Below are 27,477 nucleotides of genomic sequence, written 5' to 3' on the forward strand. Positions count from 1 at the left end.
TTCCTGGTAACAAGCACCATACCATTCCAGGCTTCCTTTGACTAGAATCCTATAACAGCAATCCTGTTAACTCTGATAATAAAAAGAGAAAGCTATCATGTTATATATATCATGCTTGCCATTGCATGCCATTGAAAATGTGTTGTATAAAAATGTTCCTTGATGAATTTGGGATGTGGGGCAGGGCTACGTGGTGGTGATGATACAGCATTTTATTTCTAGTGATCAGCATGGAAAACCTTTCCTGGTTGACCATTGAAAATGAATTGAGTGATTTCAAGTCAAAACCCATTTAAGCATATCCCAAAACCCTGTTCAAAGTATGATATGGCATAACTCAGGGTTAGAATTCAAATTAGTCTACAGTACATTGACAGAACTATGTGGGGGAACATGCACAGTGCCTGCCGAACTTATATATGCTCAAGTATTACTGGTACCTTACCTCAGTAGGTATTAAACTTCCCTGGTTATTTTTAAAGTAATTTTCAAACCACATTGTAACTTTGCTAGTTCAATTTGCTGACAGTACAGGTACGTGGTAATGAAAAACAGCAGAGCCACAATTTCTTCGTACATATTATACTTGCACAATTTTCTCCTTAAAAGGCAAATTGATAATAGGGATGTAGATGTTTAAATATGAACCATACCCATTTTCCCTATAGATGAATTTTACGCATAAAGTTGCTGTCTATTTCCTGAATACTAAACTTCATTTACCATAACTTACAGTGTAAATGAAAATGAACCTTCTTTGGAAGCACCCAGAAGGTATTATTTCCATTTTCAGTGTATTTGATCTGACTTATATGCTTCCTCAGAATCTGCCTGAACCTCCATCTTTGTATTCTTCGGTCATATCTTTGTCTTCTTACCATGTAGATAATCACCTGCTAAAGGACTATCTGACTAAATGCAGTGATTCCCAATCTGAACAGGGGATTTTGCTTCTCTGTCAGTTTAAAAGCTTGAGCATGAGGAGTGCAAAGCATTTCCCCCCATATTATTAAGTGTTCTCAACTCCCACTGGCAGTGCTGAGAGCTTAGGGCACCCAACATCCTGGAGGATCTGGGTTATAGATGTCAGGCTGTAATGCCTCCATCCTCCCATTTGTTGTAATCAAAAATGGATTTTATGCTGCTCCAAATCTTTAGTTTCACTCCTTTATTAGAGTGCACACAGTGAAAGCAGGATGGATAGTGATGGCATGTGGAAGATAGCTTAATTTTGCTTTTGTTGAAGTCAGTTACTGTGCCATTGACTTCAGTGGGAAAAAAACAGGTCTTGAAGGAAGGTAAGGAAGCCAAAATACCTTTCACAAAGTGGCAAAAGTACTGTATCAGTAGTATGCACATAACTGTAATTGGGAACCACTGCATTATCTGATACCTGACAATCTAAGGAGATATATTAACATATTGGTGCCTTCTTAATCCTTAAACACAAGAAGTTATGGGATAATGCTGAATGCTTCTAACCACTGTTTCCAATACCTTAGCACCCTCTCTCACTAAACATGGAAACTTTCCATAGAAAGGATTCAAACATTAAAAATAATGTAAATTATCTTATTTGAAGCAACATAGATTGAGAAATTAGATTCCAGTCTAACAGTGCATCTGTAAATCACGCCTTCTTGTTCAAGTAGTGAAGAAGTCTCAAAAAATGTTTGATACTGTATGATCTTTCTGGCAGCAATACATAAGCTAAACAGCATGAGTAAAGGGCACAGCAGTCATGCATGTGTGATTTAGACGTTGTACATGCAGGTACTTTCAAAGTATGCATGATGCTTACTTGAAAGACCATAATGCTTTATCCAAATTAGTACACAATTATCTTACTTTACTGTACCATGTCAGTCCATTGAGGTGTTAGTATGGAATTACATATAAGAGAAAGAGCTCTACTAAAAATGTATTGCAAGCACTTAGCAGTTTAACATAACCTATGAACACTGAAAGTCAGCAAGGCAAATGGACTGATAATCTCAATTTTTAATCTTGTTTAATAAGTAGATGCTTTTTACCACAGAAAATAAAAGAACCCACGCTGATATGCTTCTATATTTTAAAATTTATGTTCAGGATTGGCAGAATGGTAGTTTTAGACATTTATAATGTGTTTTTGGTCCCCAGTTGCATATATCAAGTCTGGCTAAGTAACAGCCCATTTAAAGCATGTGTGGAAGTAACACAACCTAGAATGAAAACCTTTAACCTCAAGGCGGAGAGAGGGTGCTGTAACCTTCTCATATAAAGCTTCTCCCCTTACTTTTATCATGGTTGCTTTCTGTGCATTTCCATTGCCTACATTTTAATGCATACTGTTAACTCAATTCTAAGAAGTATCAGGTTGATCTCATTCACTGGTGCTCTCATTTTTTCAGTCGAAACAGATACTCTGTGGCTTATGCAGCACAGAAGCCATGGCTATTGAATGCTACAGTGGAAGAGAACATTACCTGTGGGAGCCCTTTTAACAAACAGAGGTAATTAGCAATTTCTATGTAAATTTCATAGATTTCATTTCATAGATTTCATAGACATGTGGGCTGGGTGGGACCCCGGAGGATTATTGAGTCCAGCCCCCTGCCCCAGGGGCAGGAAGTCAGCAGGGATCATAGGGTCCCAGCAAGATAAACATCCAAATGTGTTTTGAAGGCGTTCAAAGTGGGTGCTTGAACTGCCTCCGGCGGCAGTCTATTCCAAATCTTAGGGTCTTGGACAGTGAAGAAGTTCTTTCTTATGTCCAGCCTGAATCCGTCGTGGCAGAGTTTGTGACCGTTCAATCTTTTCATCCCTTGGGGCACTCTGGTGAACAGATGTTCCCCCAGATCCTCATGAGCACCCCTGATAAATTTATAGGTGGCTGCCAGATCACCCCTGAGCCTGTGCTTTTCCAGGCTGAAGAGCCCGATGGCTCTCAGCCTCTCATCATAAGGTCTGTTTTCCTGACCTCTTATCATGCGCGTGGGTCTCCTCTGCACCCTCTCAAGCTTCTCCACATCCTTTTTGAATTGTGGAGCCCAAAACTGGATGCAGTACTCCAGCTGTGGCCTCAGTAAGGCCGAGTACAAGGGGAGAATGACGTCCCGGGATTTACTTCAGGAGCATCTATGGATGCAAGCCAGCATTTTGCTCGCTTTACTAGCCACAGCATCACACTGAAGGCTCATGTTCATCTTGTGGTCAATCATGACTCCCAAGTCTCTTTCATCTGTAGTGCTATCTGCTGACCCCATAAGCATGCTGCAGGTTTTTCCTCCCAAGGTGAAGAACCTTGCATTTTTTGGTGTTGAACACCATCAGGTTCTCATCCACCCATTTCTTGAACCTGTCAAGATCCGCCTGGATCACCCTCCTGTCCTCAGGTGTGGATGCTTTACCCCAGGGTTTGGTGTCATCGGTGAACTTGGCCAGTCCGCTTCTGACACCAATGTCGACATCATTGATGAAGATGTTAAATAGGATAGGCCCTAGGACAGAGCCTTGGGGGACTACACTGGTCACAGCGCACCAAGACAATTGGCTTCCATCGACCACCACCCTCTGGGTCCTATGAAGCCTAAGGGCAAGGTTCATTCTGTAGGCTTTCTAGTGGCTGGTGCTCATTCTGCCCTTGGCTACATACTGTCTCAAGCACCTCTGAATCTCTGTTATAAGTGGAGACTAGAAACATATTGTCTAGTTTTCTAATTCAGGGTGAGAATCCAGGGTCATCATGTGACTGTGGGAGCAGAGGACCTAGCCATCATTCATGCCTTGATTCTTTTCTAGTCCAATGGATATTAGAGAATCACATTCTAAAACCACCATTTAAATCAATGGAAGTGGGCTCAAGACAGGCTTGCCTTTAGTGTGCCTACCTTAAGCCAGTGATATACGTCTCTAACTGGAAATGCAAAGGAACTGAATATCAAAACTGAGATGTTCTGGTTCTATCATGGCTGCTGTTGCCTATGTTAATTTAAGAAGTCAGCTAAGAAATACAATGGAAAAAGTGACTTGATTTTAGGAAAACGAATTCCTGGAGGTTAGTAATTTTTTATATGCAGCACTCACTTTAAGCTATTAAAAACAAATTCCATTCCTCTCAGTGTAAGCTTTTCTAAGATGTGTCAATTCACATAAGAACAGGACGTGATGGGCAAATCTCAAACTTCAGATATACATCCAGGAGTTCAGGGGCCAGGTTCATAGAGGTTTTTAATCGGGCTAATTTAATTGACATTAGCAGAGAAAGAGCTCAGATGCTTATCATCAGATTATTCCTAACTACCTCCTACAGAGCTGGGAATCATGTGGCAACAAGTTCTCTTATAAGATTTCCTGTTTCCATTCAGATCAGATAATGATTTTGCCTGATTTAGCTATTTGCACTTCTAAGTGAAAGCAAGTGAAGAAGCACCCAGAGGGGAAATAGTGATTATGGGTTATGATTATGGAAACTTACTGCACATTTACTCAAGGGATTAATTAAAAGGGTTGGATGGTCTCTTCATTTAAATGGTGCAGAAATGGTACTCGCTGGATGTGTCTACATGTGCTATTAATGCTATAAAGGCTTACTGTGCAGTAAAATACTGTGCAGTAAGCCTTCCCCTGGGAGTGTATCTATACATGCTCCCTGTTGGGTGCAAATCTGCTCCCAACAGGAGCAGCCTAGTACAGGGCTACTCCTACCTTGCTCTGGCCCCCTGCAGCAGCTAATGGAGGCCCAGGATCCCCTGAGGTGCTAGCCTGGGGGCTGGCAGGGAGCATGGGACGGTCCTCATGCACATGGGACCAGAAGAGCTCTGCTGGCTGTGGCGGCAGCTACCTCCTGGCCCCGTGCACATTGGGAGGGGTCCTGATGTGCAGGGGACTGGGAGACAGCTGCCACTGCAGAGCTGTCTTGGCCCCCTGCATATGGGGATAAGTCCTGTGCTCAGTGGGTAGGGCTGTGCGAAGCTTCTGTCCCTGATTCAATTTGGTGGAGATTCGGCCTGATTCGGTGGCTGAATCTCCAAATCTGAATCGAATCAGGAGACCCTTTAATCTCTCCGAATTGAATTGGAACCCTCCAAATCGATTTGGAAAGATTCGGCAATTTTGATATAGACACAGCTTGAAATGTTTTTTTCTACATATCTCAAGGTAGTAGGCGGCTTGTGAATGCTGAGATGGAGGGAAGGATGGAGCGTCCCACAGGAGCACAGGGGGCTTCCCAGCATGCTCAGCAGCTGGCCCAGAAGTGGACCACAAGCACTTCCTATCCACTTTGGGGTCCACAGGGGAGCGCACTGTGGGGCCCCCTGCCTTAGCGACTGGTGCTTCCTGGGTCTGGGGGGGTACCTGGGGTCCCCCCACGGCTGATTGATGAGCCAGAGGGGCACAGGAGGGGGTCCTGTGTGCTCGGCAGCAGACCCAGAAGTGGACCAGAAGTACTTCCAGTCCACTTCCGGGTTTGCTGCCAAGCACACGGGGGAGCCCCCCACGCTCCTGTGGGACACTCCATCTATCCCACCATCACAGCATTCATGAGCTGTGCCTGGTACCTTGAGGTATGTAGAAAAAACATTTAAAGCTGTGTCTGTGACCGAATCACCGATTCTCCAAATCAGCATCAAATCTTCAGGTTCAGATTTGGCCAAATGGAATCAGGAACAGTGATCCAAATCAATTAATTGAATCACTGTCCCTGATTCAGGCCAAATCCAAATTCGAATCGAATATGGCCCGTTTCGCACACGCCTACTAGCAGGGCTTCCCAGTGCATCCAGGGGCTGGCTGGGAGCTGTCCCATTTCTTGAGCAGCTCCCAGCCAGCTCTGGGCTGGTCAGGGGTTTCCACAAGCATCCTAGAGGTGGCTGGGAGCTGCCGAAAAAATGGGACAGCTCCCAGCCAGCTCCAGACTTCATGGGGAAACCCTTTGTGGGGCTGTTGTGGCTGGGAGCTGAACAGCACCAGGACTTGGGGGAGGCAGAGAGCTACTCTTTCCCGACGCTGCTTGGCATTTACGCATGCACTACTCTGAAGTTAGTTTAGGTAGCTAATTGCACAGTAGACTGATTTACTGTGTGGTAAATGATGCACTCATGTAAATGGTGTTGCTTTACTGTGCAGTAGATTAATCTACCACAGATCATGCAGACACACCCACTAATGGTAGCTTTGAGATCACAAGAAAATAGGTCCAGTAAAAAAATAACACTAATAAAAATACTATTTTGTACAGTCCTCACAAAAATCGTTTTAAAGTTACTCAAGTTCTTTTGAATCTCTATAAGAGAGTCAGTTTTGTCAGAATCTTGAGTGAATGCTTTTGTTTTCTTGACTGGTTACCTTCTATAATTAATAATAGTCTTGAGCTGACATTCTTTCTACAGATACAAAACTGTTACAGATGCCTGCTCTCTACAACCCGACATTGACTTGTTACCATTTGGTGATCAGACAGAAATTGGAGAAAGGGTAAAGAAAGTTTTTATGACAGTTTGGTCTATGTAATAAGAAGGCACTCTTTAATATCACATTTCTGGTTTGCACTGGGCTGCAAAGCCTGGTAAATGATAGTAGTAGTTTTATTTCTGTAGTGATTGTTATAGTTATTCTGCATTTATTAGTATTTTCCTCAGTACTCATGATATTTAGCAACCTATTAATTCAACTTTTTATGGTACTAGTCAGTCCTCTCATGTGGTCACCAAGGCAGAGACCTTGGTCTAAAATCATGTAGTTACTTGCATGCAAATGTGCATAATTCTCTTGGCTGCTAATATCTGAATCCATCCCTGTGCATTAAATTTTTCTGTAAAGTACCATGGAATTACTGCATTCCTTTTTATCATGCAGCAGTGAAAATTAAGCCATTTAGGACACTAATAATGCACAGACTTACTAAAAACAATAGAAGACATTTATCCCTGGAGTAATTCCACTATGTTCATTGTATACTGTATACCTGATTCTCATTTACAATGAAGGCACTTTGCATCACTCTGGCAGAGTAAAGAGGTTTTAAAATGGGTGTAAATATAACCCTCTGACACTACTAGAATGGGCAAAGGCAATCTTGGTGCAAATAAGAATTGAGCCCTGTGTCTATATTTACTTAGTGGCATAGACAAAAGTAAAGAGCTATAGCACTGACCTCAAACCTGAGGAGTTTTACTTCTAAACTCCCATCAGTATATTTTCACTAAAATCTGAAGGTGTGATTGTAGCTTGTTAGAACATACCTGTGCCAGGTTTAAACTAGCTTACTTGGGTATCTGCAAACCCATCTGCAATACCGCAAACCACATGTGCAGCACATGCATGCATTCACTACACTGCTAATTAGCAGTGTAGCAGGGTTTTTTGACACAATGGGATCCTGCTGTCAGAAAAGAACAAGACAGAAAAAGGTGGGTGGTGCACATGGAAGTAGTGTGTACTTCCCAAAACTGGAGCCTGACCAACCAGAACCACCCTCCAGTGCTAGCCAAGCTCCACATGCTTGGATCACCACTGCTGCAGCCTTGGGTTGCTCCCAGGGCCCAAGGTAAGACTGCTGGGGCCAGCCCAGGTGCTGGCCCCAGCCTCCCCTACCCCATCTGAGGTAACTTGCTGTGTACCAAAGCATGCGTGCAGGGGCATTCTCCAAGGACAGCTAGCTGTGGCACATGTTTGTCCCTGGGAAAATGCACGTTCCCGCTCATGCGAACACGTCCACAGAGTTCAATCTGGGGACGCTGCAAAAAACACAGGCAGTAGCCAGTATTCAGTTCTGTGCTTCTGTGGCTTCTCTGCTATCAGTGTTTTGGACAGACATTTAACCTAGTTTATGGATGTCCATACAAGTTGCAATAACATTTTGCAGTATTTTTAGTAACACTGTAAGTTTACGTATTATTAAAATAATGGGGAAATGTTTCCCTATAAAATACCTTAAAATTGAATCATAGCAGTGTTTCTATTTTAAATTAATTTTTTTAAATCTTCTACATTTGTTATTTTTAGGTCACCCCTTTCTATATGAAAGACTACTTTGATAACAGTTGTACATATTTTGCTGTCATAGTTTATGTCAGCAGCATTTGAACTATACTGTCTAAGAAAGGTCTAGAGTACCAGGAGAAGAACTTATAATTTCCTGGATATTCATAATTAGTTTATGCAAAATTGGATTAATAATTAAGGTTTCTTTCTTAGGATATAATACAGTGACTTTGTTCACCCACGGGACTAGCATTTTATCAGTGCTTACTTCAAATATTTATTGGGATATTCCTTTGGGTGGTTTTAAAAATGGCAACACATATGCCATGCACAACTCATTCTGTTTATTCAAATGATTTGTATTTATGATCTGTTTTATTCATTAGGGCATTAACTTAAGTGGAGGCCAACGGCAAAGAATCTGTGTAGCTCGAGCACTCTATCAAAATACCAACATTGTTTTCTTGGTAAGTTGTTTTTATTTTTTAATACATAACATATGGAAACTCAGTAACAAAATGATTGTCCCTTATTATTAGATTTCCTACAAGAACCTGTATTCAGTTGACAATCTACTTTTCAATCCAGAATGCACAAGTATTAAAAAGAACAAATGAGCAATGATCAGAGAAAGTATCAGAACATAGAAGGAGTTTTACAAAGGAGAGGCCTCTTATGGATCTCAGTTTCAAATGTTTGAAACAGATTAAGATATTCTTCCTTGCACTGAGTAGTGTCCTACTGAACTGCTTCATCCCAGTGAAATTAAGGGAGCATCCTAAAGAGTATGGATATAAATTTAGCCTACTGCAGGGAATGAATAGATTGAATATTTAGCAAAGAGATGTGCAGCTTTTCACTTCTGTCTTACTACTCCAAATTCAATTCACATTGTGAAAGTCATCATCTGTATGAGGGCTGCTTGATTTCCATGCAAAATAAACTGATGGACTCTTAGAAGATGTGTTAAAATAAAAATACCCTCAATTATTTTACTGTAAGATATGCAGTGAATAAAGTACCTACTGAGATCTGTGATAAGAGATTCTGTTGTAAATCTGAATTAGTCCCTCACCTTTATAATTCTTTCCTTTCAGTAAAATCACAATATTAGTAGGTCTGGAAGCTTCCATTGCTACAGACTTTGCTGGATGTGTTCTGTAGAAAACAGATGACATCAGATACTTATTTAGATTAGCCCTGAGTCTTACCCAGATACGGGTAAGTGATTTACAGTTCCAGTCCTTTGCTAGTTTCTATTAGGCCTGTGTGAATAGGGAAGTATTTGATTCAGAGTTGGCCGATTTGGGGGTCAATGTTTGATTCTGAGATTCGGATTGTCCCCAACTGATTCGGCCAAATTGACTTCAGAAGGTTTGGTGCTGATTCGGAGATTCAGCCATAGACTATAATGGGAAATCACTAAAATACCTATAACTTTATCATTTTTTGGCAGATTTGGATGAAAACAGCAGGGACAATAGTCTTTTCTTAGGGAATGATGCCTAGTAAGTTTCAAGGAGATAGGTGCAGGGGTTTCTGGGAAACTGCACCTCAAACTGCTGAAAGCAAAACTCGTGTTGTGTGTGTTGAGGCAGATTTGGATGAAAACAGCAGGGATGGTAGCCCCTTCTGAGGGCATGAGGCCTGTCAAGTTTCAAGGAGATAGGTGCAGGGGTTTCTGGGAAACTGCACCTCAAGTTGCTAACAAGGAAAACTCATGACGTGTGGCTTTGTGTGTGCGTTAAAGCGCTGCAGGGTGAAACCAGCAGGGATGATAGCCTGTAACAGGGGGATCTCCTGTTGCTCAGGCAGAGACGGCTCACAAAGGGACAGAAAAGCTGCAGATAGAGGCTTATGTGCTGTTTCTGTGTCCCTCCCCCAGAGCACTGTGATTGGAAGGGAACTCAGGGAAAGATCAGAGTCACTGGCCAGCTACAGGTGTCAGTCTTCCCCCCCCCCGATCTCCCTCCCTCTTCTCAGCTTCTGTTCCCCAAAAAAACTGTCTTCTGAATCTCCGAATCTTTTTCTGAATCTTTTCCAAATCCATTCAGAGGGTTTTTTTGGTCTCCCAATTCAATTTCGTTTTGGTGATTCGGCCTCTGAATCAGGCCGAATCTTTTCCAAATCGAATCGGCAACCGAAGCTTTGCACACCCGTAGTTTCTTTGTCTGTCCATCTGAGACTAGTGCTAACTGACTTATGAATCAAAAGCAAAACATAAAAAAAATCATAAGGGAAATCTGAGTTAATTCCACAGGTCCAAAAGCAATAGGTTTTATCTTATTGTTTCTTAGTTTACCCGTAACTAGCACATGTAAATTAGTAAGATGGATGGCACTTCAGTAAGAGCTGTTGGCTCTTTTACATTGGGTCAAGTATTTAAAAAAATAAGTAAGCAAATGCTAGTTCATAACCCTCTGCTCCTATTTTTTTTTATTTGTTCACAGGATGACCCCTTCTCTGCACTGGACATTCACTTAAGTGATCATTTGATGCAGGAAGGTATCTTGAAATTCCTCCAAGAAGACAAAAGAACACTTGTTCTGGTGACACACAAATTACAATATCTGCCACATGCTGACTGGGTAAGAGGGGAGCCGTCTTCATCCTGTTTTCCTACTTGTCATTTTTTCAAATCATCAGGGTTGTAATAACTTCCATGGGCCCTGGTAGGTATAAAATGGATGGCAGATCCTAGGGTGCTTGTACATGCAGTGGGGGTTTAATTCTCCCTAAATTGAAATGGTGAGTTTTTAAAAGCCCACGGTTTCCACCATTACAGTTTAGGGAGAATTAAATCCCCATCATGTGTACAAGGGTGAGGGGTCCTGATCCTTTTTTTTTATGCCTCCAGCCTACCTGCCTCTCCTGCGGTGTTGGGGAGGGTAAGCTGCTAGCAGGCTGAGAGGTCCCTGAGCTGCATGGGGCCTGGTGCCACTCCACAATGGCAGTGGCTCCCAGGGCTGGCATCTGCCTGCTAGCGCCCAGCCTGGGCGGTCCCAGGGGGCGCTGCCACCATGGAGGAAAGCACTGGGCCCTGTGCAGGTCAGGGGCTGTGAGGCCCAGTGGCAGCTCATGCAGGAAGGCTTGAGTGAGGGGGGGGAAAAAAGTGGCAAGGAGCCTGATTTTTTTCTCCCCCCAGAGTCTGCCTACCTGCCTGAGCTTCATGGGGCCTGATACCTCCCTCCGGAGTGGTGGCGCCCCCCAGAACCACCCAGGCAAGGTGCCAGTGGGCAGGTGACACCTGGGGGGCACTGCCACCACAAAGGGAAGCACTGGGGTCCCCCACAGCTCAGGGACTGCTTGGCCTGCCGGCAGCTCATCCCCTAACTGTGAGAGAGGCAGGTAAGCTCCAGCACTCTGTGCACCATCCCCATTGCCTGGGACTGCCCAGGAACAGTTGGCTTGCCCCTGTGGCAAGGTGGCAGGAGGGTGGATGGATGTGGTGGCAGCAAGAGAAGGTGGTAGGGATAATGCATGGGGCACTGGAAGTCCGCCAAGCCCAAGCTTCCCCAAGCACATCGGCTTCCAGTGCCCCATGCACCATTGCACTTTGTTAGCTAGCAAGCTAAAATGCCTCGGAGGGGTTTTACCTTGCCAAGTTACGAAGTCATTTAAGCAGAATACGCCATTGAGCATGTAAATAGCAACACCATTTAAGTGGAATATTCTGCCATGTGTGTAAATAACACCATTAAAGCCATGCAAAAGGGCATTTAAGCCACTTTAAAGGCGAATTTTGTTGTGTTTACAAAGGCCCCTCGTTTTTAAATGACAGTCCTGCCAGGAACCTGTCCTTGTAGTGTGCATGGAACCACTTCCCCAGGTTCTACCTTCCACCTAATCTGCCCACAAAGGTAGGTGACATGGGTTACCAAAATAGGAGTATTTTGCTTAGACTTTACTTCCATTTCATGGGGTAAGGAATTGATCCATAACTTGTAAACTGATTGGAGGTGCTTAGAATCTTCAATTAAAAGGTATTATATAAATGTAAATTAATTATAATTGTCATCCTTAACTATTGTGTCCTTGGAAAAACAGGACAAGTATGACTACAAATTATTATTGCCTGTAATAGTTTCATTGTAAAATGTGTATTGCCAAAGTAACATTAAAAAGAAATTGAATAACATATGCTGCAATTGAATAGGACAGAGCAGTCCAACTGGTGGCCCACAGGCCACATGCTGCTAATGAAGGGTTAAGTTAAGGTCCTCAAGCACCTACCACTCTCCCTGTTGCTCTGGCTGCATAGCAGCTAGAGCCTCTGAGCTCCCAGTCCTTCCACCAGTTTCTGTGTTCTGTGCCTCCCTCAAGGGGTGGTATGAGCTCAGGGTGAGACTGGGGTCATGGAGTATAGCAGTGAAGGGGCATGCATGCAGGGTCATTGCAGCTTGGGAGGAGCCTGCACAGATGTTCACTGCGGTAAGATGAAGGGGGTTTCAAGTACATGCTGGAGCAGGGGAGCAGGAGCCGCCTGTTGCTGTTGGACATCCAAGTACTGTGTGACTTGGGGGCCTGTGGTCCATGTTGGTGTGGCCTGTGGGGTGGGCAGCCCCCAGCTGTTGTACAGCCCTAAAATAGTGTCAACACAGAAATTAGCCCAGTGGCAAGCTTGACCCAGCTGATGTAAAGATATGTTGCAGAACCCCAAATACAGTGATTATGATACGCTGCTGAGTAACTCTATTGTCTGTTCCCCTTCCTAGATCATAGCCATGAAGGATGGTATGGTGCTCAGAGAAGGGACTTTGAAGGACATCCAAAACAAAGATGTTGAACTGTATGAACACTGGAAAACTCTGATGAATCGTCAAGATCAAGAATTAGAAAAGGTAACTGTGGACAGTAGGGTAAGGATGGATGGATGGGTATATTGTATGTAAACTATTGCTCCTTGAATGTTTTTAAATCTGTACCTGCTCATGCAGGGGGCTTGACCTGACGATCATTCGGGGTCCCTTCCAGCCCTGTGATTCTATGATTTGAGTGCAAAATGAAATTCTGTCTGGAAGATGGGTGCATGTCTGTTCATTTTTGCCTATGGCAGTCTGCACATCAGCAGAGTTCACAGGAGGATTTAGACCTAAGTGGCTTATGGTATGCCTGTGCTATCTCCACAGTAGTCGTGAAACTGCCACTGCAAAAAAAAAGCCCTGCCCATTTACCCTTTCTCAGTACACAGCTAGTGCTCAAAAAATGTTCAATTGTCTGTAATACTATTCTGAATGCTCACTCAGAACAGAGATCATGAGAAAAAGCCTAAGCACATGCAAAACAAATGCACACAACATTCTTACAACATGTAGTGTGTGCAGCATGGGAATGAGTGGGTGAGGTTATTTCTTAATAGCAGTCTTGGGATCCTTGTAGTATAGGTATGCATGAGGTTGTAGTATGTATAATCAAACAGCACCTCTTATGTTAGGACTACCATAAAAACTTCAGCTCTCCTTCAGACAAATGTGGATCCATATACATGTTTCAGTGAAATGCAGGGGCTGTACGTTAGGGCTGTATGTTATAATATTGCCTCTTTATGCCGTGTCTAGTGAAAAGCAGTTTAATGTTCAATAAATTGCTGAAAAAAGTCCAGCAACAAATTCAGCTAGGACAGATTCCTCTCCTTGCATATGTTTTTAATTTAACACTGTTGGTGAGAAGAACCATCCCCTGCTGCCAGTCATAACAGTGACTTTTATCACAAAGCAGTGAAAGTTAAAGGGGTCTTTATTTTGAGTGACATAGCTCCATTTCAGGCTGTTCCATTGTTCACATACACTTATCTTTGTGCATCTACTATGTTCTGCTGCACTCCATAGCAGTTATTTCCCCAGCTCATTGCCCTACCTAACACCATTTGATTCTTTATTCATTCCAAGTTATAGGTAACCAAAAAGACTCTTCAAAGAGATTATTTCTGGAGACTACAGTACAAACCACTGGCACTTCATACACTGTTCTTCTTCTTAGAAGATTACCATATTTTAGTGTATAGGTCAACACATTTGTACAGTTTCATAGTTGGTAGGGTCAGAAGGGACCTGAGCAGATCATCAAGTCCGACCCCCTGCCATGGCAGGAAACAGTAGTGGGGTCAAACGACTCCGGCCAGGTGTACATCCAGCCTCCTCTTAAAAAATGCCCAGGGTAGGAGCCAGCACCACTTTTCTTGGAAGTTGGTTCCAGATTCTAGCCGCCCTGACAGTGAAGTAGCGCCTCCTGATGTCTAGTCTGAATTTACCCTCAGCCAGTTTGTGACCGTTATTCCTGGTCACTCCTGGCAGTGCTCGGGGGAACAGGGACTCCCCCAATGCCTGCTGGTCCCCCCTGACCAGTTTGTAAATGGCCACTAGATCCCCCCTCAGCCTTCTCTTGTGGAGGCTGAACAGGTTCAGGTCCTGTAGCCTCTCCTCGTAGGGCCTGCCTTGCTGCCCCCTGATCCTGCGAGTGGCCCTCCTCTGGACCCTCTCCATGCTGTCCACATCCCTCTTGAAGTGCGGTGCCCAGAACTGGATCCAGTACTCCAACTGGGGCCTGACCAGTGTCACATAGAGGGGGAGGATCACCTCCTTGGACCTGCTTAAGATGCATCTGTGGATGCATGACAAGGTGCGGTTGGCCTTCCTGACTGCATCCCCACATTGTCGGCCCATGTTCATTTTGGCATCAGTAATGACTCCAAGATCCTTTTCTGCCTCTGCACTGATGAGAAGGGAGCTCCCTAGCCTGTAGGTATGCTGCTGGTTCTTCCTCCCCAGGTGCAGTACCCTGCACTTGTCAGTGTAGAAACCGACCTTGTTCTCATCCACCTACCTCTGTAACCTGTCTAGGTTCAATTGCAGCCTGTTTCTCCTTTCTAGCGTGCCCACATCCCCCCACATCTTAGTGTTGTCTGCGAATTTGAACAGGGTGCTTCTTACCCCCTCATCCAAGTCGCTGATGAAGATGTTGAACAGTGCGGGCCCGAGGACTGAGCCTTGGGGGACCCCGCTGCCCACATCCCTCCAGGTCGAATAAAACCCATCCACCACCGCTCTCTGGGTGCGGCCCTCCAGCCAATTAGTGACCCATCTGACTGTGTAGGTGTCGACGCCACAGTCTCCTAATTTTTTCATGAGAATGGGGTGAGAGACAGTGTTGAAGGCCTTCCTAAAGTCCAGAAAGACTAAGTCCACTGCTACACCTGCGTCTAAGGATTTGGTGACCTGGTTGTAGAAGGCCACCAGGTTGGTCTGACAGGACCTGCCTCTAATAAACCCATATTGGTTGCCCCTAAGCATAATCTCCCCTGCTGACCCCTCGCAGACATGTGTCAGGATAACTCTTTCAAAAAGCAGGACTGAGGTAAGACCGACTGACATGAAGTTTCCTGGGTCCTCCTTCCTCCCTTTTTTGAAAATGGGAACCACATTTTCCCTTTTCCAGTCTTCTGGCACCGTGCCCTTTGGGCTTGGAGGATTGTCTCCTTAAGGAACGACCACTCTTCCTGGACACCCAACTCCCCTCCCCTCTGGGACCTCAGTGCCTTCCTGACTTTTCTTCTTACCTCATTGAAATCTGCCCTCCTGAAGTCCAGGGCTGCTGCCTTACTGCAGGCCTTTGCCACCTTGCGCTGGATGGTAAATTCCAGCAGGCGATGATTGCTGTTGCCCAGGTGGTCGAGCACCCGCAGCTCCCTCACCAGGTCATCACTCATGGCCAGCACTAGGTCCAACAAGGCATCCCCCCTGGTGGGGCTATGCACCTCCTGGGTTAGATGGAGGTCCTGCACTCTGTGTAAGAACCTACGTGAGCAGTCAGACCTCTTCCACCATTCTCAAGTTGTTTTGAGCAGGAACAGGCATGCTGGATGTACTGCTCTCCATTTCATGCAACACTTCCATTCTGTATAGGCTCTTATACTGCTCCCATCACTATAGTACTTGAGCATTTTCCAAGCGTGCCTTTAGCAGCATGACTAATTTCTACCATATGTAATGTATAAATTCAAAGAATCATAGAAAAAGGGCTGGAAGGGACCTAATGAGGCTGTTTAATCCAAGCTTGTGTTCAAGGCAGGATCATCCATGTATAAAATAATCCTAAATAAATATTTGTCTGATCTGCAGTTAAACTCTCCAGGTAACAGAGGTTTCACGACATCCCTCGGTACAGGAAACCCTCGCTATTCGTGGGTTCAGCATTCGCAGTTTCAAATATTCGCAAATGCCGAACCCTCATTTTAAATCCCCTTTATACACTTACAGGAGCTCCTCAGGAGCTCTGTGCTTCCCGCTGCTGGGCTCCTGCCACCGCCGCCATGCTCCCACCACCGCTGCCAGGCTCCTGCTGCCGCTGGAGCCATGCCCCTGCCCTCCAGCCACCTTATTTGCCATCTTATGCAAGAATGTATCCCCCATGAATGGCAAGGGCTGTATTCTTTTCCAAGATTAAACGACCCCCACAGTAAGAAATTCTTCTTAATATTGAACCTAAATCTTTCTTTATTCATCCCTTTCTCAAGGGGAGGTTGCGTAGGCATTGACTAAATGTGGGATTAGTAAGTTGTTTATAGACTTCTTGGGCTCCCCCTGGACCAGCAAATAACACACTCCTGCAGCTGCAAGTCCCACATCTGACAGGACTCTCAGCCTTGGCTGTGTCCTGTGTGCTTCAGGGGCTGCAAGTCTTGTAGCTGATGGGACTCTCAGCCCTGGCTAATCCCCACATTCAGGGCTGAGAATCCTGTCAGCTGTGGGATTCAGTCCCAGCTGTGACACGTGCTGTCAGGGCTGAGTCCAGCAGCTGTGGGGCACCCCCATGGTTGGGAGATCGTAGCAGTTGCAGTCTTCCTGCCATGGGAGTCCAGGCTACACATGCAAATTAAAGCTGGATAGAAACCATCTATAAAGTCATTACACATTTTCCAGCAATAACTTTATAGCTGGTTGGACCTTTTTAAGTCATCATAGTTAATTTGTATGTGTAGTCAATCTAAATTAATTATGCAACTAACTAGGTAATTGCATAATAGGTGTAATGTGTAGAAGAAGCCTAATTGAGCAAATTCACTTATATTGGGGCTAATATTGATACTAATATAATAGTGCAAACAGTGAGTAGTGTTATTAGGTCAATGAAAAAGTCCTTGTTACAGGATATGGAAGCTGACCAAACTAGTTTAGAAAGAAAAACTCTCAGAAGAGCTATGTACCCAAGAGAATCCAAAGCACAACTGGAGGATGAGGATGAAGGTAAGTCATACATCTTCTCACAGTTTGTAGATTGTAAACATGTTTCATTGTCTTTCCATCTGAGTAATACCTCAATAATAAATGGCTGGATGTTCTTGGTAATGAAATATGAATATGTCAATGATATTTTATTTTTTGGTAATAACAGCGGAAAGTCCTGTATTTTAACATATTTAGAATGAGATATATTTAGAACTGACATAACACTACTGTGCAGTAGTAATAAGCTATTGCGCAGTATGTGTCACTAGGCAACTGTGCTAGGATGCTACTGCGCAGTACCACCAGTTACTGCGCAGTCATTTAGTACTCAGTTATGTAAGTACTAAATGACTGTACAGTAACAACTGTGCAATGGGCAGCTCATGTAGACATGCCCTGTGTTTGCTAGAGATAGTTGAGGGTAGAAGAAAAAAAGGTATACAGAGAAATTCTGAGCCAGATTCTTGGCTGGTGTAAAATAAAAACTGTAGTTTTATAAAGGTCCCTGGCACTATGCTGTTTACACTGTAGGTGCCCATTGCTAATTTTGCTATGCAATTAGTTGCGAATGCTCCATCAATTTAGTCTGTAAATTCCTTTGTTTGCTGTTGTAGATATTCTCAATTCCTTCTTAGGGAGAAAATGGTTAGTTGTTGGTTTTTTGTGTTTTTAAAATTAGAGATGGAACAAAACTGTTGGGTTTTTGTGATCTGGAGCTATTTATCTAGGTATGTATGGTCCCTACTTACAGCCCTTATCAAATGTAACTTCTTGTCTCCCTAGTTTTTATAGCTTTTGGCTGGAAGGATTTAGCTTTGGGTCGCTTTAAAAGTTATGCTGTGCTTTATAGCTGCTGGCAGCAAGACCCATCAAGAGCATTCCTAGGATTCTAAAAAAGGCCTCAGGGGAATACTCAGTTCTGTCAGGAAGAAGGATGGTGCCAGGGAGAAGGGGGGATGAACGGCATGGTTCATAAAGCTAAGGGAGTATCCCTAGAACTCTCACTGACCAAGTTATGGACTGAGATGAACAGCTAATTAGTAGCTTGTATCTGAAAGCTTTTCATGCCTGCAAATTGTTTTATCTAGTAGTGCTATTTGAGAGATACATGTAGCTGAAGTGGGCCTCTTCTGTGGCTGAAGGGCTTGAATGGTGAGCTGGGAACCAAAAGACGTTTCAAGTTGGTGTGGGCAAGTGATCTTAAGTTTCAATTTATATTTGTGGGGCCGGGGTGGCATGGGCACTAAGGTACACAGTTAACAGCCCAGAGATCACAAGTTTGAAGTAATAGCAGAAGCACTCATAGTGCAGTCTGTTGGATCCCATACTAAATGTCATTGCTAAATACCTTGTCACAAGGACATGAAAAAAGGAGGGACATACCCAGTACGGTACAGATTTTTTTTTATGTCACATTGCCAGATCCCCTGCCACTGCCTCTGCTTGCACCTGTGAGGTTTCTTTCCAAGCAGGACTGTTCGTCATTGATGCCTCCACCCAGGTTCAGGTTTGGCCCAGTGGGGACTACGGCTTGAGGTTCCTTCAGGTGATGGCCAGGTCACGGAGTGCCTGCAGTGTGAGCAGTGCCTCCTGGTGTTGTCTCTCAGGGAACAGGCAAGAGAGCTATTGAAGGGGGCAAGGCTCCAAAGCATCTTCCACCATGAGGTGTTCACCAGTTGGATGCCGGAGGATCCAATAGAGGAAGAAATGCCAGATGTAGCACTAGAGAAAAGATAGGACATGGACACCCAAGGGGGTGGAAGCTGGAGGCTTGTGAATTCTGGCAGCAAGCAGAGATCTTCACCTCCACCTGCAGTGGTTCATCTGGAGAACAGATATGTGGCCCTAGCAGCAGAGAGCGAAGAGCACTTTCCATTGGTGGAAGGAAGATAGGCCAGGCCTCATCAAGGCGGGAAAGATTGAGACAACTGCCACCAAGAAGAAGTGATGGGTGGTGGTAGTTGGAGCTTACCTTCTGTAGGGGACAGAGGGAGCCATCTGCTGACCTCACCTGTTTTCTCAGGAAATCTATTGCTTGCTCAGACCCCAGATCCAAGATGTCACAGAGGCACGACTGAGGCTCATCTGGCCCTTTGACTACTACCCAATGTTGCTTATCCATGTGGGCATCAGTAATACTGCCTGGAGAGACTCTGAGCATATCAAAAGTGACTACAGGGCTCTGGGGTCAAGAGTGAGGGGGTCTGGGGCTCAAGTTGTGTTCTCATCTATCCTTCTGGTCAAGGGAAAGGGCCTGGACTCCAGGAGCAGGTGCATCCTGCAGATCAACACCTGGCTGCACAGGTGGTGTCACCAGCAGGGATTTGGCTTCTACAACCATGGAATGTTCTTTCAAGAAGAAGGATTGTTGGAAAGAGATGGGATCCACCTGACAAAGAGAGGGAAGAGCTTCTTCCCAAACAGGCTCACTAACCTAGTGAGGATGGCTTTAAACTACAGTTGCCAGGAGATGGAGACCAAAGCCCTGACGTAAGTGGGGAAGTGAGAGACCTGGAGGAAGAGCAAGCAGGAAGGGGCAACAAAGGAGGTGTTCCCATTCTTCCTGAGAAATCAGAGCAATCAACTAGTTACCTCAGGTGCCTGTACATGAATGCACAGAGCCTGGGAAACAAGCAGGAAGAATTGGAAGTCCTTGCACAGTCATGGAACTATGATGTAGTTGGAATAACAGACTTAGTGGGATCGCTTATGTGACTGGAGCACTGTCATGGGGGAAGGAACTGTTCAGGAAGGACAGGCAGGGACAAAGAGAAGGAGGAGTTGTACTTTATGTAAAAGAGCCATATGATTGCTCAGAGCTCTAGTATGAAACTGGAGATAGGCCTGTTGAAAGTCTCTGGGTTGGGATCAGAGGGGAAAGCAGCAAGGGGTGTCTGCTATAGACTGCCAGACCAGGAGGAAGTGGTGGAGGCTTTCTTCAAACAGTTAGTGGAAGTTTCTCAATCACAAACCCTGGTTCTCATGGGGGACTTCAAGCACCCTGGCATCTGCTGGGAGGGCAATACAGCAGTGCACAAGCAATCCAGGAAGTTTTTGGAAAGTGTTCAGGACAACTTCCTGGAGAAAGTGTTGGAGAGGCCAAGCAGGGGCTGTGCTCTTCTTGACCTGCCACTCACAAACAGGGAAGAATTGGTGGGGAATGTAGTAGTGGATGGCAACTTGGGCAGCAGGGACCACAAGATGATTGAGTTCAGGATCCTGAGGAAAGGAAGGAAGTAGAGCAGCAGAGTATGGACCCTGGACTTCAGAAAAGCAGACTTTAACTCACTCAGGAAACTGATGGGCAGGATCCCCTGGAAGGCCAGTCTAAGCGGGGAAAGGAGTCCAGGAGAGCTGGTTGTATTTTAAAGAAACCTTACTGAGGGCTCAGAAACAAACTGTCCCAATGTGCAGGAAGGTTAGCAAGTATGGAAGAAGACCAGCTCAGGCATTCAGGGATGAAATCAGGAAGGCCAAAGCCTAATTGGAGTTGCAACTTTCAAGGGATGTGAAGGGTAAGAAGAACGGTTTCTACAAGTATGTCAGTAATAAGAGGGGGATCAGGGAAAGGTGGGTCCCTTACTGAATGAGGGAGGCAACCTTGTGACAGAAGATGCAGAAGAGGCTGATGTGCTCAATGCCTTTTTGCCTCAGTCTTCACAGGCAAGGTCAGCTCCCAGACTACTGCATTGGGCAGCGTGGGGGCGGGGGGAAGTGAACAGCCCTCAGTGGTTAAAGAACAGGGTAGGAACTACCTAGAAAAGCTGGATGTGTATGTGTCCATGGTTTTGGATGGGATGCATCCAATGGTGCTGAGAGAGTTGGTTGCTGTGATTGCACAGATATTGGCCATTATCTTTGAAAATTGATGGCGATCAGGACAGGGTCCCGGGTGATTGGAAAAGGGCAAACATGGTGCCCATATTTAAGAAAAGGAAAAAGGAGGATCCAGAGAACTATACACCAGGCAGCCTCACCTCAGTCCATGGAAAAATCGTGGACCAAATCCTCAAGGAATCCATTTCTAAGCAATTGGAAGAGAAAAAGGAGATTAGGAACAGTAAGCATGGATTCACCAGGGGCAAGTCATGCCGGACCAATCTGATTGCCTTTTATGATGGAATGACTGGATCAGTGGATGCAGGAAGACTGGTGGATGTGGTGTACCTTAATTTTAGCAAGGCTTTTGATATGGTCTCCCACAACATTCTTGAAAGAAAGCTAAGGAAGTCCAGGCTGGATGAATGTACTGTAACATGGATAGAAAACTGGCTGGAGTATCAGGCTCAGATAGTAGTAATCAGTAGGCCTGTGCGAATAGGGAAGTATTTGATTTGGATTCATCCAATTTGGAAGACAGTGATTCAGTTTGGGGATTCAGATCATTGTCCTGAATCGATTTGGCCGAATCGGCTTCAGAAGATTCGGCACTGATTCAGAGAGATTTGGTGATTCAGATCGGCGAGGGAGAGGCAGCTACAGCTGGCCATGGCTCCTCCGGCTGTACCTGCCTCTCCCCAGGTGGGGACAGCCCCTCTGGCTGCCCTGCCCAGCTTCCCGGCACAAAAAAAAAACAACCTTGCACTCACTGGCTCTTGCAGCAAGGATTGGGGCCTCTGAGGTCTCGTGACAGAGCCCCCCCATACAGTGCGGGGCAGTGGGGGTAGCGGATATTGCCGCCCCCCACTTGGCACAGGTGCAGCAGCTGCCACATGGCACGGCTGCAGCACAGCTCAGCAGGGCACTGTATGCTGTCTGGGAGCTGGGACTGAGTGGTGCTGAACTCCGGCTGACAGTTGGAGCTACCCCAGTTCCCAGGCAGTGAACAGCATCCTGCTGAGCTGCGCAGCACCTGTGCCATAGGGCAGCTGCCATGATCTCCGCTGCCCCTCACTGCCCCACGCTGTGTGGGGGGGCCTCTGCCATGAGACCTCAGAGGCCCCAGTGGCCACTGCCAGAGCTGATGAGTGGGGGGCTTATTTATTTTTGGGGGGTTTTTTAAGTGCTGAGAGGCTTAGCTGTGTGGAGGATGGGCAGGGCAGTCATGAGGGCTTCTCCTGTGGCTCCTCTGGCTGTACCTCCCTCTGCCCCGGCTATGGGACAGGGCTATGACCTGCTGCTGCTTGCCAAGCTAGTACTGGGGAGGGGCTGGGGGGGGGGGCGGGAATGTTGCAGGCATGGCTCACTCCTGGTGGCAGTAGGGCAGAGCCCCTACTCCTAGTGCTGCTGTACCCACATCAGTGCTGGGAGCAGGGGCTCTGCCCTGCTGATGCTTGCCAGCCAGTGCAAGGGGGCGCGGGATGTGGGCATGGCAGTCCTGGGAGTGGGGGCTATGCCCAACTGCTGGTTGCCCCTTCTGCCTGGAGTGAGCTGCACCTGCATCCCACCCGCTCCACCCTGGTGGGCAAGTGGCAGCAGGGCATAGCCCCCATGGCTCCCCCTGCCGGGGCAGAGGCAGGTACAACCAGAGGAGCCACGGGAGAAGCCCCCGCGCCTGCATCCCATGCCCCACTCCCCTCCCTAAGCAATACTCCCCACCCCCTGCCCCGGCTGGGTAGTTTGTCCCAGCTGTGGCCCCAATCCCTCTTTTCCTCATGCCCTTTCCCCTTCCCCTCCCCCAACCCCAACAGACTTACCAGCTGGAGGCAGCTGTGTCAGCTGCCTGTTTAGTCTATGGCCAAGTCTACAAAGTGGCTGAATCTTTTCCGAAGCTTTTCCAAATCAATTTGGATGCTTCAAATCAATTTGGAGCTTTTAATTGGTTTTCCGATTCGATTCAGATTCAGAGATTCAGTCCCTGAATTGGGCTGAATCTCCTCTGAATTCCATCAGCTACTGAAGCTTTGCACAGCCCTAGCTAGTAATCAATGGCTTGATGTCTAGTTGGCAGCTGGTAATCAAGTGGAGTGTCCCAGGGGTTGGTCCAGGGGCTGGTTTTGTTCAATTTTTCCATTAACAAACTGAAAAATGGCATAAAGTGTACCCTCAGCAAGTTTGCAGATGACCTAAAGTAAGCTGGGGGGAGTAGTAGATCCACTGGAAGGTAGGGCTAGGTTTCAGGGTGACGTAGATATATTGGAGGATTGAGCCAAAAGAAATATGAGGTTCAACAAGGACAAGTGCAAAGTCCTGCACTTAACATGGAACTGTTTCGACACTGTCTCTCACCCTGTCCTCATCAAAAAGCTGGGAGACTGTGGTGTCGATGCCCACACGGTCAAATGGGTCGCCAACTGGTTGGAGGGCCGCACCCAGAGGGTGGTAGTGGATGGGTTCTTCTCGACCTGGAAGGACGTGGGCAGTGGGGTTCCGCAGGGGTCGGTCCTCGGGCCTGCACTGTTCAACATCTTCATCAGTGACTTGGATGAGGGGGTAGAAAGCACCCTGTTCAAGTTTGCTGATGACACTAAGATGTGGGGGGATGTGGGTGCACTAGAAGGGTGCAATAGGCTACAAGCTGACCTTGACAGGTTGCAACGGTGGGCGGATGAGAATAGGATGGGGTTTAACACTGATAAGTGCAAGGTGTTGCACATGGGGAGGAAGAACCGGCACCACACTTACAGGTTGGGGAACTCCCCTCTTGCCAGCATGGAGACGGAAAAGGATCTTGGAGTCGTCATTGACTCCACGATGAACATGGGCCGGCAGTGTGGGGAGGCAGTCAAGAAGGCCAATCGTACCCTGTCATGCATCCACAGATGCATCTCGAGCAGGTCCAGGGAGGTGATCCTCCCCCTCTATGCGGCACTGGTCAGGCCGCAGCTGGAGTACTGCGTCCAGTTCTGGGCGCCACACTTCAAGAGGGACGTGGACAATATGGAAAGAGTTCAGAGGAGGGCCACTCGTATGATCAGGGGTCAGCAGGGCAGGCCTTATGAGGATAGGCTACGGGACCTGAACCTGTTTAGCCTCCACAAGAGAAGGTTAAGGGGGGACCTTGTGGCCTGCTACAAACTGGTCAGGGGGGATCAGCAGGTATTGGGGGAGTCCCTGTTCCCCCGTGCGCTGCCAGGAGTGACCAGGAATAACGGTCACAAACTGGCGGAGGGTAAGTTTAGATTAGATATTAGGAGGCGCTACTTCACAGTCAGGGTGGCTAGGGCCTGGAACCAGCTTCCAAGGGAAGTGGTGCAGGCTCCTAGCCTGGGGATTTTTAAAAGGAAGTTAGATGAGCACCTTGCCAGGGTCATCTGACCCCGGTGCTCTTTCCTGCTAAGGCAGGGGGTCGGACTAGATGATCTACCTAGGTCCCTTCCGACTCTAGCTACTATGAAACTATGAAACTATGAATCCTATGCATCAGTACAGGGCTGGGGGCTGACTGTCTGGGAAGTAGCTCTGCAGAAAAAGACCTGGGGATTACAGTGAACAATAAGCTGAATATGAGCCAGCAGTGTACCCTTGTTGCCAGGAAGGCTAATGGCATACTGGGCTGCATTGGTAGGTATATTGTCGGTAGGTCAAGGGAAGTGATTATTCCCCTCTATTCAGTACTGGTGAGGCCAGATCTAGAGAGTCATGTGTTCAGTTTTGGGCCCCCCACTACAGAAAGGATATGGACAAATTGGTGAGAGTCTAGCAGAGGGTGGCAAAAATGGTTAGGGGGTTGGGGGACATGATTTATGAGGAAAGACTGAGAGAACTGGGCTTATTTAGTCAAGAGAAGAGGAGACTGAGAGGGGACTTAACAACAGACTTCAGCTACCAGAAGTGGGGTTTGAAAGAGGATGTTGCTCAACTGTTCCCAGTGGTGGTAGATGACAGAACAAGGAGCAATGTTCTCAAGTTGCAGCAAGGGAAGTTTAGGTTAGATATTAGAAAAAATTTTCTCACTAGGAGGGTAGTAAAACACTGGAACAAGTTCTCAGAGAGGTGGTGGAAACTCCATCCTTGGAGGCTTTCAAAACCAGGCTAGACAAAGCTTTGGCTGGGATGATCTAGTTGGGGCTGGTCCTGCTTTGAGCAGGGGTTTGGACTAGATGCTGTGGCTACTAAAGCAACTACATGTTGCGGCTGCTAAAGCGACCAAAACGCTGGCTTGCATCCATAGATGCTTCTCAAGCAAATCCCGGGACATCGTTCTCCCCTTGTACTCGGCCTTGAAGAGGCTGCAGCTGGAGTACTGCATCCAATTTTGGGCTCCACAATTCAAAAAGGATGTGGAGGACCTTGAGAGAGTCCAGAGAAGAGCCACACGCATGATCAGAGGTCAGGAAAATAGACCCTACGATGACAGGCTGAGAGCCATGGGGCTCTTTAGCCTGGAAAAGCGCAGGCTCAGGGGTGATCTGATGGCCACCTATCAGTTTATCAGGGATGACCACCAGGATCTGGGGGAACATTTGTTCACCAGAGCGCCCCAAGGGATGATGAGGTCGAACAATCATAAACTACTGCGAGACTGTTTCAGGCTGGACATAAGGAAGAATTTCTTTACTGTCCAAGCCCCCAAGGTCTGGAACAGCCTGCCATCGGAGGTGGTTCAGGCACCTACATTGAACACTTTAAAGAGCAAATTGGATGCTTATGTTGCTGGGATCCTATGACCCCAGCTGACTTCCTGCCCTTCGGGTGGGGGGCTGGACTCGATGATCTTTCGAGGTCCCTTCCAGCCCTAATGTCTATGAAATCTATGAAATCTAGATGACCTCCTGAGAGCCCTTCTAATCCTAACTTCCTATGATTCAATGACTGCATTTTTCAGTGCATCGTATCAGTAACATTCATGGTAGTAGTAAGTTTTTTTTGGATAGCTGCTTTAGTGCTTTGCCACAAGGACTAAGTGAGATGCCTATTTAACATGTACAGTCACCAGAGATCCTGACGGCAATAAAAGAGGTGTCACTCCCAAACTTCCACTTCTGGGAAATAGTGGAGAATGGCAGGTCTTCAGTATGGAAAACTTGGCAGCGCTGTATGTAGCTTCCCAAACAATCCATTTGAATCTTACTTTCTAAAATATATTGTAACGATAAGCTGAATCAATCAGAAAAGGTTTGGAACTTCTTAAACTAGTCTATTCTAGAAGTGTAATTCATACAAAAATATAGATTTATTAAAGTGTTTACTCAACTAGAGCTGACTAGAAAAGAAAAGGAAAGAAGGAAAGGAAAACCATGATTTTATTTTAGAAATATTTTCTCTTTTTAAGTTTTAAAAGATTCAGAAAATGTTGGCAAACTATAGGGTTGGTGAGACCTAAAAAGAAATGTCATAACAATTTTGTCAAAGAAGTTCAGTTTTAAAACAAAAATTTCCAAATAGTTGCCCAAAATTAAAAAATGTCAGACAGTTCCAATCAAAACAGGAGTAGTCCAAACTACTAGTAGTACAAACTAACTGATTTGATCAAATAATCTGAGTCACAGAGGAAGAGGAGGAAGAAGATGAAGATGATAACATGTCAACAGTAATGCGGCTCAGGACAAAGATGCCTTGGAAAACCTGTTGGAGATATCTTACCTCTGGAGGATTTTTCTTGCTGTTTCTAATGATTTTCTCCAAGCTGTTGAAACACTCAGTCATTGTAGCCATAGATTACTGGCTGGCTAGATGGACGTCCCTGGATGAACATAAAAAGGATGAGGTGGGTCACAAGTTAAAGCTTTCCAGGCAAGACTTCTCAAATAACTGGAAAATAACCCTGTTATCCTACAAACCTATTCATTTTGGCAGGTTGTTTCTAGAGGTGCCCTAAAATCAGTTTTTATAGGATCAGTGCATTTGTTATGATAAAATAAAAACCAGCCCATCCATCCATAAGTTAAAATGAAACCCAAACTCATTTGAGTTTAGGAGAATTTGGGGCCTACGTTTTCAAACACAGGGTGCATTAACACATGCAATTAGCATGTAGCAATAAACTCAGGTGCCGTTCGCACCTGCTAGCCCAGGGCTACTCTGCTCTGGCTCAATGTGCTGTGGAGGGCTGGCTGGGGCACAAGGGTGCCATAGTGCAGGGCTAGCTTGCAGGCAGCCTCCACACAGTAGCACCCTTGTGCCCCAGCCAGCCCGGCAGTGTGTACACATGCATTTTGGCAAACATAACTACTGCACTGTAGGATATTACTTGTCCAGACAATGATATCCTACAGAAGGGTTAGTGAATTTAATGCGCATGTGTAGATGGTGATGCTTTACTGTGGAGGTAAGTAGTCAGCTCTGCAGTAAAGCACTTGTTAAAATGCACTCATGGGGATCTAATGTTAGGCTCTAAAATCTGCTTTTACTTGCCTTAACCTGATCACATTTTCAAAAGTGCTAGATAACCAGCAGCTCCCAG

At 45.9% G+C, this 27,477-nt stretch overlaps 1 protein-coding gene across 4 annotated transcripts in view; it reads left to right on the top strand.

The window, feature by feature from the left end:
- Window positions 1-27,477, top strand: part of ABCC9 (ATP binding cassette subfamily C member 9) — a 135,051-nt gene that overhangs the window by 64,055 nt on the left and 43,519 nt on the right. For 2 of the 4 annotated variants that reach the window (XM_090043639.1, XM_090043638.1), the window contains exons 19-26: window positions 736-774; window positions 2,394-2,495; window positions 6,375-6,459; window positions 8,355-8,435; window positions 10,419-10,556; window positions 12,684-12,809; window positions 17,114-17,210; window positions 26,564-26,781. In XM_090043639.1, coding sequence (XP_089899765.1) covers window positions 736-774; window positions 2,394-2,495; window positions 6,375-6,459; window positions 8,355-8,435; window positions 10,419-10,556; window positions 12,684-12,809; window positions 17,114-17,210; window positions 26,564-26,781 — 886 coding nt within the window. The remainder of the gene's footprint in view (window positions 1-735; window positions 775-2,393; window positions 2,496-6,374; window positions 6,460-8,354; window positions 8,436-10,418; window positions 10,557-12,683; window positions 12,810-17,113; window positions 17,211-26,563; window positions 26,782-27,477) is intronic. The other 2 variants (XM_090043641.1, XM_090043640.1) reach the window with 1 other exon arrangement.

Source organism: Crocodylus siamensis, chromosome 4 (assembly GCF_052110815.1).
Source record: "Crocodylus siamensis isolate JL-2025a chromosome 4, ASM5211081v1, whole genome shotgun sequence".
NCBI lineage: Eukaryota > Metazoa > Chordata > Crocodylia > Crocodylidae > Crocodylus > Crocodylus siamensis.